This window comes from Pyrus communis, chromosome 8, assembly GCF_041283825.1.
Source record: "Pyrus communis isolate YQ-2024b chromosome 8, ASM4128382v1, whole genome shotgun sequence".
Lineage (NCBI taxonomy): Eukaryota > Viridiplantae > Streptophyta > Magnoliopsida > Rosales > Rosaceae > Pyrus > Pyrus communis.
Genome location: NC_142572.1, coordinates 20,341,617 through 20,354,954, shown reverse-complemented (window position 1 = coordinate 20,354,954; position 13,338 = coordinate 20,341,617). Strand labels below are relative to the sequence as shown.

The 13,338-nt window shown below is 37.2% G+C and overlaps 3 protein-coding genes across 6 annotated transcripts; 2 read left to right on the top strand and 1 right to left on the bottom strand.

Moving 5' to 3' along the window:
- The first annotated feature begins 203 nt into the window (after window positions 1-203).
- LOC137718540 (uncharacterized) lies at window positions 204-2,836 on the top strand. Of its 4 annotated transcripts, none has more exons than XR_015965479.1 (6): window positions 204-529; window positions 609-734; window positions 1,251-1,290; window positions 1,619-1,684; window positions 1,884-1,979; window positions 2,083-2,836. XR_015965479.1 is itself a non-coding variant. In XM_088698826.1 (5 exons), the coding sequence occupies exons 1-4, from the start codon at window positions 305-307 to the stop codon at window positions 1,681-1,683; spliced, it is 456 nt and encodes a 151-aa protein (XP_088554952.1). In that variant the 5' UTR covers window positions 204-304; the 3' UTR covers window position 1,684; window positions 1,880-2,836. The 4 variants fall into 4 exon arrangements, 2 of the variants coding, with proteins under 2 accessions (XP_088554952.1, XP_088554953.1); XR_015965478.1 differs by having other exon boundaries at window positions 1,880-1,979; XM_088698826.1 differs by having other exon boundaries at window positions 1,880-2,836.
- On the bottom strand, window positions 1,906-3,727 carry LOC137718541 (uncharacterized). Its single transcript, XM_068458092.2, has 3 exons — window positions 3,419-3,727; window positions 2,337-2,486; window positions 1,906-2,214 (listed from the first exon to the last, which is right to left on the bottom strand). The coding sequence occupies exons 1-3, from the start codon at window positions 3,644-3,646 to the stop codon at window positions 2,137-2,139; spliced, it is 456 nt and encodes a 151-aa protein (XP_068314193.2). The 5' UTR covers window positions 3,647-3,727; the 3' UTR covers window positions 1,906-2,136.
- A 2,469-nt stretch (window positions 3,728-6,196) lies between these two features.
- Window positions 6,197-7,032, top strand: LOC137716800 (VQ motif-containing protein 11-like). The gene has a single exon (XM_068456176.2). It carries the CDS (start codon window positions 6,316-6,318, stop codon window positions 6,859-6,861), a length of 546 nt encoding a protein of 181 aa, XP_068312277.1. The 5' UTR covers window positions 6,197-6,315; the 3' UTR covers window positions 6,862-7,032.
- The last annotated feature ends 6,306 nt before the right edge of the window (window positions 7,033-13,338 follow it).

Below are 13,338 nucleotides of genomic sequence, written 5' to 3'. Positions count from 1 at the left end.
CTTCTCCCTAACCTCAAATTCAACACCCCGTAAAGTGGTATACGTTTGTAATGAGTTTGATACTTCGTGGCTTAAAAACGTTCATCGTTTGATACAAAAAACAGTACAAAACCTAAAATTGGGCCTAATGTACAGTTATTTTGTAATGGGCCATAATGAGGTGAAATTGGGCCCTTTTCTCCGAGAACTTCAAATTCAAACCCGCGAAGCAAAGCTCAGAGTCGGTTGGCGCGGGTAAATTGGTTTCCCATTGCTACACAGTGAGCAGAAAACCCTAGGAGAGAGAAAGTGAAGCTCTGAGAAAATGGGACACGTAAGCGAGCATCACGAAGCGACGGACGGCTTGGTGAAGCTGCTGACGAAGGCGAACCACGATCTGACGGTGGTTCAGCACCGGCTCGAGAGGGAGTTCCAGCAAATCTACCCAGATAATGCGAACCCAATGAAGCTGGTTTCGAGGATAAAGAAGATTCAAGAAGAATTGTCGACTTTGGAAGATCAGTGCCGCGAGCTTCTTTCGGCCAAACAGGTGATTTTCAATTTTTTTTTCAGATAAAATTGGGAAGCTTTAGTTTTTAATTTTGATTTTTGGGTTTTGGGTTTTGAAGGATTTGATTGATAAGGCTAGGACTACTCTGGTTGGGAATAGAAACCAATTGCAGCGGATGGAGGCATCGATGGGAGTTTTCGCCGACGCTGATTCAGATGATTCTGCTTTTGCTAACTTCAATCAGGTTAATTTCTTTTGGGTACATTTCATTTTCATAAATGAAAATATTGGAGCTAGCACATATAGATTGATAGTTAGAGTGAATCGAAATTTTGTGAATCGGTCATTACACTTTACGTGATTTCTATGCTGGAATGCTGGTGAATGCTGTATTTAATTTCCAAGAAATCGAAGCTGTGAATACGGTTTTTTCCCTTTGCTATGGAAATAGAATTGTGGATTGTTGTAATCTGTGATTACAGTATTTGTGTTGTTTGCTGTTGTTGGCAATACCTACATGAACGGTTGTCTAGTTTTCCAGATGGTGTTTCGAGTGTTTGCACCATTTCCAGCAAGCAACCAAGATTAATCTATGGCTCGGCAATGTTTCCAATTATATGCCCGTGGGAACATATTCTGCGGGTAGCTTTGTAGCAGAACTATGCCTTGCTACATTCAGGATCCAGTCACTTCACCTTTCTTACATTTTTTGGTCTCATACTTAAACATAAATTTATGACCAGATTGATCTCTTATGCAGGTCATTGATGAGTGGACGGTTCAAGTCAGATCAAAAACAGGTAACTTCTTACCGTGAACGCTGTAATTACTGTTGGGAGGAAATTGATGATGCCGCTGGGTGTAAATATCAGTACTCAGTCAGTAATTAGGGACGGGGTATCAAAATTGGTCCTATTTGTTTCTGTAGAATAAGGAACAGAAGGAATTCTCCACAGCGTGTTCAACTTTTTCATTAACTATGGATTTGTCAATGTTGGTAGTTGCCTTGCTCTTGCAGTGAAACATTGTTTTTGGAGAGATGCAAAATCTTGAGAAATGAATGCCTTTCATTGACATAGAGTTGTATAGAGTTTTAGAACGTATCTTGATAAAGCGTTGTTGGTGCAGGGGATGAGAACCGGGATTCTGATTCGGAGGATATCAACCAGTTACTCTTTTCGGCTATAGTCTAAGGTAACTGCTCTTCTTCAGTGAGGTTATTTGTTCATGTCTATTCTGATTACATTTGCTTTGAACATACATTTTATTGGAAGTATAGAAAAGAACTTGTTTTCATTTCTTTCAAAAATACCATCTCGAAATCAATCTGTTCCGGATGTGTTCTCTTGTACATGAGAAGATTTTGCGTTAATACCTGATGTTGCATAGGTAGTCAGTATTATACACAGAATCGATGAGGACATGCAAAACTTCGTGCAACTGATGGAGGCAATGACAGTTTTACATTCCGGAAACTAAGATGAATAAGGTAAACTGGTAAAGGGTGATTTTTAAAAGAATATGTAACTTTCATAACTTGAATGAAGAAGAATTGTTACAACATGAATAAGATGTTCCTACAATTTGTATAGCGGCTTTGACGATTGAAGCTTTCCAAGAGCAGGGATCTCTTTCAAGCAAAGCTGCTACTTGGAAACAGGAGGCTGTCCTAACCACTTGGCACGAAAGCCTGTTCCCTTGCAGTCGGAACATCGCATTGATCCCTGGAGAGACACGAGATACCGGGTTTTTGTTATACACTATTTATAGCAGAAAATGCAAATGCAGATCGGAATTGAAGACGACAGCAAGAATCACGAACAGGCTCCGTGAAGATTTGACTTACCTTTCCGGTACAAATAACACAACTTGTACTTTTTGAAGAGACTTGGCAGAGCATGTTATCGCCGAGAATAAAGAAGCCTGTTCCGGCACACCATTTACATTCGACATGACCATTTGAGTTGCAAGAAGAACAAGCAGTAGGCCTTGGTTGCTGCAAGTAGCGAAAACATCGAAGATTTAGACAACAATCAATGGATTTGTGTTTGTGTGGGTGACTTTGAATGGTCCAAGGATGTCGATAAATAATCTGCGCGCATCAACCCTTCACAATGCAATCTTCAACATTCACTAACCACATGATACCAGATAAGGCCTAATTCGATTAGTAGTCCTGTCACTTATGATGATAAGGTAATCAGAAGATAGTCAATTAGGATTTAAACCTGCGGTGAAGTTTCCTAGGATTTAAGTTGAAAATAGATAGTCGAAGATAGCCAGTTAGGATTTAAACATGTGGTGATGTATGCTAGGATTTAAGCTGAAAATTGAAAGTTTCACTAATTCCCTGTTAATTTTTAGCACATGAGCCTCACACGTAAGGCTAAAAAGATAAAGTTAGTCTCACGTGATAACAATTAACAAAAAGCTGACAGAACTTTTAATTTTGGTATCTTTTGATTATTTTATGACCACGAGAACTAATAATCCAATTAGGCCTACCGGATAAATAAACATCCATCTTTCCATACAGTCCCATGCAGGCAACGTGTATTTCGATTATAATTTGCGACAGTACCTTCTTGTAAACTAAACCAAATTTTATCCATATATTATCCTTCCATTGCACCAAAAACAGCTAAAATTCAACTTAAATGATATCCGCACACGCTTTTTTTTTCTCTTTTTTCCTGGTGGTTGGATTGAGTAAATCAAACGAGAATTAAGCTATAAAACAAAGGAAAGAGTGCATAACCTACATTTCATCAAGGTCAATCCAAAATTTTCACTCCATTAGGGTTTTGGGTGAGACCTTAGTTGCTGAATTTCAATCCAAATTCATAAAATTTCATATTCTGAATAAAACCAAAGACAATCAATCAGATTCAAATTACCATAGAGATTAACTCAGTTAATAAGAATTACCTTAGAGATTAACCATGCTTTTTCCATGCGATTAGCGAAATTAGATGAACCTTCATACGAATCCACAGCTGAAGCGCGCACGCCGCAAACCCTTCGGAGGGCCCTCGTGCTTGTACCGTAAGGTACAACAGCCCCGGCACGATTTAGAGTTCCCGACGACGATAGAAAACCGTCGTTTGGAATCGGTCTGGCCACAATCGACGGCCTGCAGGACACAGAGCTCGCCATTTTACTCGTCTTCTTCTTCAAGTTCGGGAATCTAGAGAGAGAGAGAGAGAGAGAGAGAGAGAATTTTGATCTTGCTTTTGTTTACGTGGCGGTGTTTTTAACCGTTTTATTGTGGACCAAAACTAACCAAAATTTTCCCTCCTTTGTTTTATGAAACAAGGTGTACAGCCCACTTTCTTGAATTGGTCTGTGGACTTTGAACCCGTATTTAGAATGGGTCGTAATCAAATTTACGTTTTCGAACTTGATTTGCACATGTATTTACTTAGTACATAGATTATTTCACAATATATATATATATATATCAATAAATACATGTATCGTAGTCAGTCTCATATATATTGTTTTTCTTTTTTCAAATCATGCTGCAATTAATTTTTTTTAATATCAAATATTATCGATATATTAATTAATGTGTTTTTATTGCCTAGATCGGAGATAATTGTACTATGAAACTGTTATAATCTTAACTCATTAACATGTTCTCTTTTCAATTGTTATATCTATGGTTTCTTTATTAATCTCAATCTTCTTCTTTCTGATAGTAATTATACTAAATATCTAATTACAAAGTGATTAAGAGCATTTGCTATTGCGTTGAATATCATTCGTATGAAATGATCAATAACACTTGTATGAAAGGAATGAGGGTTTTCTTGAATAAATATTTGAACCTGGATTATATTTTTCCACTTTTTTTTTCTTGTGGATTCAAAGTTGTTGCCTAATACTAGCCAATAAACAAAAACAAATTAATTATGTGTGTATCGGCAAACACAATAATATGTTTTACTTATTTTCTGTGCCGTTTTTTTGGGAACCATTTCATGCGTACATTGAGAAAGAATATGATTCGCGTTCCCTTGTCTAATCAAACAAAATTATCAATATAATTTGGAATCCAACCTTACGAATTGCGTCGTTGGCCTAATTTAAAACTTTAGACGACACATATTGGTATCTATCTCTATTTGTGATGTCATTGACATTGAAGATTAAGATGGAGAAGTACCAAGAAAATGCTTATAATGTGCATCCTGTGTAAGAGGATATGCCAAAGTCCTTAAATGCTATGTATATATATATGGATGGATATGTGACACCATTTGTCTACACAATTTTTAATGCATGTCTTTTGTTGGAGCCATTTCGTAATGTATTTCAACTATCCGAATGGTCTATCTTTTAGGTATTCTCTCAAAAATTATGTCTACCCAATCTAAAACCATAAACCATATAATTGTTGGATTAGTAAGTGTTGATGGTTTCTTTGTAGAACCGTATTCATCTATTTCTTCACTAGAAATAAATGTTTTTATGGTTTTGGATTTGTCTAATTTTACAAGGATGATGCATGAATGATGTTTTAAAAAATAGACGATTCGAATCATTAAAATATATTACAAAGTGAACTCAACATAAATATGCGTCAAAAGTTGTGTAAAGCAAGTCGTCCCACCTACTGAAATTACAAAGACCACATCCTTTGTAAGGCTAATTGATATTTAGGATGCAAATGGTGGTAAGCAATTTTCAAGACTTTGACATCAATGTAGTTTCATTGTCATAGCAAGAGATAAGTCTAACCTACTGTGTCTGCTTTCCTCCTTGGCTCCAACCTCCCCTTTATTTATTTCCCTTCTTTTGTGTGTATGCGTGTTTGATTGAATATTCCAAACCAGCGGTGTGAACATAAAGGCAATCCAGGCAAAACCCATAATTTAGTAACCTAAAGTTTCACCACACCATGACTCAGCCAATGAATCCTGTGTCAATATTGCAACAAGCTGCAAGTTAATTTACTTTTTCTTTCGGATAGTACTAGGGAGATCAAATTTTTAAACTAAATTTTTGTAAACCAAATGATGTAGATGTTGATGATTGGATTATTACTTAAGTATTGATTAATGTGCATTTTCTATTGGTGACACATCATTTTATTTGCAAATTTGATTTAAAATTTTGATCTTCCTAACATTATCCTTTCTTTCGTTCCTAGCTCCTTGGTCTCACACAGTAGATTATGCTTGAGGTAAGAATTAGAGGGTTTAGAACACGTTGCATACAAGTTTTTCCTTCAAATGATGATCCGATCCGATGCATTATCATTCTAACAAATGTGAGACGTAAAAAGATAGTACAAATAACAACGTCTAGGGTTTTCACAATTTTTTTTAAGGAAGTCACTTTTGCACATCTTTTTTCGATTTTTCGTTTTTTTTTTTTTTTTTTTTTTTTTGTCAAATGATAGATTTTGTTAAATTTGATGTTAGATTAATCACCGACGAAGTTCGAACCCACATTATCATACAAGAGCTCAACTCATTTCCCAACTGTAGTAAAAGGCCGCTTGCTGATTTTTCGTATTTGAATTGAATGGTTAATGAGAAAAGAGTGCGAAAATTATAATATAAAATAATATGTACGAAATGGTTAAACTATCCCCATAATTAACGACATTCACCCAATAGGCCAATAGTAGTATGAAAAGTCCCCTACACCCCAAACCCAAAGTCACCATTATAAAGATCCTCCTCTTTTAAACTCTACTCTCTCCATCCATATCACACGCTCCTCCCCTCTCTCCCAAACTCCCAACAAAGCAAAACCCATGAATTACATTACTTCTCTTTACTAATCTCTCTCTCTCTCTCTCTCTCTCTCTAAAAATGGAAAGACATCATCACTCACAACAAAGCAACAGCAACCTCTGCTCGCCAACATCGCCACCCACGACCTTTGTTCAGGCAGACACAAACAACTTCAGAGACCTCGTCCAGAAGCTGACAGGCTTATCCGGCGACTCGGAAAAGCTCCCCATCACACACCCAGCAAGGCACTACCCTAAAGCACCCACAAGTCCCGGTGACCCCACCGGCCCTCGCCGGTCACCGTTCAAGCTGCAAGAGCGAAGACACACCATGAGCAAACTCGAGATTAAGCTCAGTCTCGCAACCCTACATGGCTCTCAGCCGATTCCGAGTCCCGTCACCCCACTCGGGTTCGAGTCGTTTTCATTCCCGAGTTCTGGTTCCGAGTCGCCGTCGTCTCCAGCAGCGGTGGCCGAGGAGGAGAAGGCAATTGCGGAGAAGGGGTTTTATTTGCACCCTTCGCCGCTCAGTACTCCCAGAGGGGCCGGCCCGCCCGAGTTGCTACCCCTGTTTCCGCTGAGTTCACCCAGTAATAATGATCACAAGTCTCTACAGTCCCCCTAAATATTAAGCAATTAAGCTTACATATCAAATTTCTGTTGACCAAAATATATATGTATTTTCTTCCTTCACTTAATTTTTTTGGAATTTGTAATACCAAATATTATCATATATGTGTGTGAGACTTTTCTGTTCGTCGTGCATGCGAGGTTGAATGAAGTTTTTGGCTTTTAATTATTTTTTGTTTGATATATAGACGAGCTGTGACTGTCAACTGAAATTATGACAAATTATATATCGATTTTATTTACTAAGTCATCAGTTATTATTAGGAAATCATTTATATTAGTCATTTTTTTCACACGCATGTTAATTTTTGTTCTTTGATTCTACTTTATTTTTTCACTCGTTACTAGTCTACTACAAGATTGGTGCAACAAAATATGCTACTTGGTAAATATTATAAACTGATCAATCACATAATCCGTAAAAAAAATTGTAATGATGCAGACCCATTTTATTTTTATAATAGTTTATAAAAACGAATTTTATTTTTATAATAGTTTATAAAAACGAAATCCAACCCTAATCATTGCCACTTAACGAAGCAAAACTTCGAGCTTTAGTAATCATGGCCGTCCGATGCCTGGGAACGGGATACTCAACGGTGGTGATCATTTCCCGCCGGGGGCTAGTTTGGTAGGTTTAGGGTACGAAACCGACCAATGCATGATTTCTTCAGTTCACATGAACACGCCTCTTTTGGTGTACTTGTGGACCGCGATTAAGACCAACACCACTCAATCATTGTTTCTGGTTGCTTTAATTTTGCTAGAATCTCGTTTTATGAAAAGTAGAAGTAAATTGACCAATAAAATAGTACAAGTAAATGAAAGTTGAGTTGAAAAAAAATTGCTCAAGAAAGACACATAATTATTACTTAAATCGTAGAGCAAAACAGAATTTCGTGATAGTTTTTAACACAATCATATTAAACTATAAGTATAACTGATCTATACACACACACGATATTCTACATTAAATTCATTTAAAATATTGACAAAAAAAATTCAAACTTAAGTTTAAAGTAAAAAACATTGCTTTAACCAACTTATCTAAGTTTATATCAACTACAATTTACACGTTTAACCTACAACTTTCCGGAGGTTTTTGTCAAATTAGACGCGGTATTAGACTAGAACATGTAGTAGTGATATTGATATTGAATTTTGTCAAGGTCTAAAATGATTGGGAGTTTTCACATTCTTGTCTGCTACCTATTTCTCTATCTCACATAATCTTTCATGCTTGTACGTTTTTGCCATTTTGATTGGGTTTCAGACAGTTTCTGTTTCCTTTCACATGCATTTTTCTAAGAGAACCTTCTTGTTGATGATTAGATTCTCTCTCACAAGTCATAAACCAAGTGGTCAATGAATCATTGTCCACTTTCTTTTCTCATGAAATTAGGTCGTTTCTTTTGCTCAATTGTCAATGAATCCATAATAAGCCTGTCTAACTTTCTATAAATCCTCATATAATTAGCAACAATAATGCGAGGTAGATCAACTTTTTAGACCATATTAACATATGGTCCTTTTGACCTCAACATGCCTAAAGGAACACAAATCCAAAGGAAAGTCAAGGCCCAATGAACATGAAAATGTGAAGCCAAGCACTTCAAGGAACCCATTGCCTCTTAGTGTCTTGTTAGCAATCAAGCTGAACACTTCTCCGTAAAGTTTTTTTCGAGCACTAGGTGGTCAGGTGGCTTCTGACAACTTTTAGAAATGGGGTCCCAGGAGCAAAAAGGGCAGGCCTACTCAGCCGTCAACTCTAAACCACGTGGCGGCTATACGAGGTAACAGAGGCTTACGAAGGGACATAAAGGCTAACAAGTAGGGTGCTCAGGTACGAACTCCCACCAATCCCATGATACCGAGCAAGGAGCTCATTAGCATCATCCCAAGAAAGAACACAAGTGTACTTCCACAAAAGTTGCCTCGTTGCCACGTGTCGGCCAAAGAGATAAGAGACAGTTAGTAGGTCTAATTTGTGCATTTCGGCGCATTAAATGCAAAGGAAGTGATAGGTTCGAGTAAAAGGATTGAAGACTCAAAAAATGGCCTATATAAGGAAGACAATAACCCTTTACAAGGGGTTGGACGATTTGAGAGATAAATTGTACTATTCTAGCCGACTGCTACTTGTAACCTTGTTCTCAATTTATATCAGAAACTCAGTAGACGTGGTCAGTTTTGAGGTGTAAACCACTTAAATTGTGTGTCTATTATCATTTGTTTGCAAAGCCCATGTCCATCAAGGACAAACACTTGACCCATTCAACCTGTGTTAGCCTCACCAGTTTTAAGCGTAAACAGACCAAATTTGCAAATCATTTGATGTGTCACCAATAAAAAATAAACATATTAACCAACATTTAAGTGATAATCCAATAATCAACAACCATGTAATATAATTTACAAAATATGTAATTTAAATAAATATTTTCCTTAGCATTACCTGATTAAAAATTGGAACTACATTTTCTTATGCTAATATAACTAAGCTGCATTGGAACTAGTTAATGGAAGATGTATGCGTAACATATTACTTATTTGAAACTTGAAATGAGAGGAATTATGTTAATTGGTGAAGTGAAGAACATGCAAGGACATCGACTACTGGATCTCCTAATCAATTTACTTCATGATTTTTCAAATATTAGATTACGGAATTGTGACATAATTTTTTTTATTGTGCATTTGTCAATACATACAAAGAAAGTTAAAAATTAGAATACTTTTAGGGAATTATTATTAGCACTCCAAAAATCTCATTTTACACTCCTCACAAGTGTATTTTTCTTTCTAATTATAGAAAATTTGGTGTCACATCCCCGCCTGGGCGGGACCACTTCTCAGGCCCGACTCCACCGTAGCACGATATTGTCCGCTTTGGGCCCCCAGCACACCCTCACGGTTTTGTTTCTGGGAACTCACATGAGAACTTCCCAATGGGTCACCCATCCTGGGAATGCTCTCGCGCGCTACTCGCTTAACTTCGGAGTTCCCATGGAACCCGAAGCCAGTGAGTTCCCAAAAGGCCTCGTGCTAGGTAGGGATGGAATATACATATAAGGATCACTCCCCTGGGCGATGTGGGATGTCACAATCCACCCCCCTTAGGGGCCCGACGTCCTCATTGGCACACCACGACCAGGGTTAGGCTCTGATACCAAATTGTCACATCCTGGCCTGGACGGGACCACTTCCCGGGCTCGACTCCACCGTAGCACGATATTGTGCACTTTGGGCCCCCAGCACACCCTCACGGTTTTATTTTTGGGAACTCACACGAGAACTTCTTGATAGGTCACCCATCCTGGGAATGCTCTCGTGCATTACTCGCTTAACTTCGGAGTTCCCATGGAACCCGAAGCTAATGAGCTCCTAAAAGGCCTCGTGTTAGGTAAGGATGAGAATATACATATAAGGAGTGAAACCCCCAGCACACCCTCACGGTTTTGTTTCTGGGAACTCACACGAGAACTTCCCGTTGGGAATGCTCTTGTGCGCTACTCGCTTAACTTCGGAATTCCCATGGAACCCTAAGCCAGTGAGCTCCCAAAAGGCCTCGTGCTAGGTAGGGATGGCAATATACATATAAGGATCATTCCCCTGGACGATGTGGGATGTCACAATCCATCCCCCTTAGGGGTCCGACGTCCTCGTCGGCACACCACGACCAGGTTTAGGCTTTGATACCAAATTGTCACATCTCGGCCCGGGCCGGATCACTTCCCGGACCCACTCCATCACCGTAGCACGATATTGTCCGCTTTGGGCCCCGACCACGCCCTCACGGTTTTGTTTCTGGGAACTCACACGAGGACTTCTTGATGGGTCACCTATCCTGGGAATGCTATCGCGCGCTACTCGCTTAACTTCGGAGTTCCCATGGAACCCGAAGCCAGTGAACTCCCAAAAGGCCTCGTGCTAGGTAGGGATGGGAATATACATATAAGGATCACTCCCCTGGGCGATGTGGGATGTCACATTTAGAGTGTCAAATGAGATTTTTGGAGTGCTAATAACAATTCTCTACTTTTAATACCTACAGGTTAATCACCGCAAAAATAATAATAATCATAAATTGATAATAAATCCGAAATGCGTTTCAAGTAAGTATACATGTTATTAGTGTAAATAAGAAAAATTAAAAAAAACTAAGGGCTCATGAGGAAGCTTTTTTGGCGAAAATGTTTTTAATATCAATCTTTAGCAAAAATGCAAGTGAATCTTGGAAAAGTATTTAAAGTGTTTCATGCAAGAAGCATATAACTGACGCTTATTGCAGGAAGCACCTCAAGTACTTTTGGAACCCAAAAATATTTCTCTAAAAGCATTTTCAATTATCTTAAAAACACTTCTAAACTAACTCTAAGATTAATACTTTGGATATGGGGTTGAAAATAGACAAGAGTGTAGTAAGTCATGTGTGTGGGATGGAGATATGAGCAACGTTAGATTGTCAATATCACACTTATTCCTTCATGTCTAAAAGTTAAAGCTTCTTAATCCAGCAAAGATGGAAATCAAGGATTAATTTGGTACCCTTCAATTGCCACCGGTTGCTCTCTCAATTTACTATTGGTTGCTAAATTATAAGGGGGGAGAGTTGCCATGAACATTGAACCGTATGCTTATACATCAATTTGAACAGAGTAAACTTTCTTTTCATTTTTCCTTAAGCCTAAACACAATTATGTCATTGCTTACCAAACTTGTTGCCACTTTGATCATTGGGGAAGCATAATTGTGTGGAACTTGGATCATCCAAAGTGATTTGTCCTTGGTTATTCTTCTATAGAAACTAATAATTTAGCCAACAAGGATTGGCTTAGTTGGTAAGGTCCCTGCTTTATGTGTCGCTCCACAAAAGTTCAAATCCCCCCGCCAGTAGTTCTCATTAGTGCACGATCAGTAAAGTCATACGTAAATCCATATTGGTGACAGTTGACAGTTAAGTACCACACGTAAGTTCTTTTGGCTCGAGGTTGTGGGCTGGTATGCGCTGACACTGGTGGTGAGAGTAACTAATCTTCTCCTAAACTTTTTAAAACCGCAGAAACTAATAATTTACAAAATTTGATATCTTCAAAAGAGATGTCAAATTTTAAAATAAGAGTATCTCCAAATGATATGTCAAATTATAAATAGAAAATTTAAATTTGACATCCTATGTGGCACTTTGACATCTTTCAAAATTTTGTTTTTCACCTGATATGTCAAATTAAACTATTATTTTATTACATTAAACTATTATAATAAATGTTTTAAAACAAAAATAATAATAAGATTAATAAAATGTATTTAATAATCAATTTAAAAAAAAAATTGAAGCTGCTGTTAATTTTGGCAACAAGGGTAAGGGTTGTTGATTCATGTCATGCCACATTAGATTTGGCTTTTCAGTTGAAAAGCATTGTTGTTGTCTTTTTTTTACTGTTAGTGCTGATTTGTACATTTTGACATCTTCTTTGGGAAAGATCTAATTTAGCCGAGTTGCACTGTATAGCATTCTTAGTTAAAGTGCATAATGAACTAGAAGTATAAAATCTAATTAATCTCAAACTTGTAAATTATCATGAAGGTACTTAGTCACAAACTTCATGTTGAAAATTTGAGATTAAGGCTTTCTTACCAAATTTATTTTGAAATAAGGCAAGCCATCTCAATTAGCATGCCTAAGTACAAAGTTGATCTCTCAATCCACTAATTAGGTAATGTGTTACACTAGGAAGGCTGGTGTGATCTCTTATCAGTCTAATCCCTCAGAGCCTCGCATGCTTGTTGAGGATAGATTTCAATCCCTAAATTCTGATTTAGAAACTTATAATTCGTCACCTGCATTAATCTAAGTCCTATGGTAATTTGGTTAAATGGATTCAATCTCTAGTTAAGGAGGTCCCAAGTTTAAATTTTGTAGATATACGACAATTATCGAGGGTATGATATACTCTATGAAATCTTGGTCCATTTACGTTTTTAGTTTTTTTTTTTTTTTTTTTTTTTTTTTTTTTTTGGAGATATATATATACACACACACATATATAAAATTTATGAAAGAATGCAGAGATGAAAAAAGGTCAAAGAGGGGAAGAAATTAAAAAAATATATACATGAACGAAATCAAACTGTAGAAAGTGAAAGCAACTTAAAATAGTTTTAAATTTAGTTTTCAATTTTATATTCCTTTTCTTATACATTCTTCAACATCTTTCTCAGGTCTCATCATCTCTCATCAACTCTTATATCCCTCATTTTCCTCATGTATTTCCTTTAGGTCTTTAAGAACAAGTCCATCCCATTAAGGTAATAATTTTCCTGTCAATTGTGTAAGGCCTTCCACAGTAGGCTGAAAAAAAAAATAGTGATATCAATACATTGAACTCATATAAGAATTGAACTCTTTTAGTATGCCAAAAAACTCAACGTGATACCAATATATTGAACTTACACTAGTATAGTAGTAGTG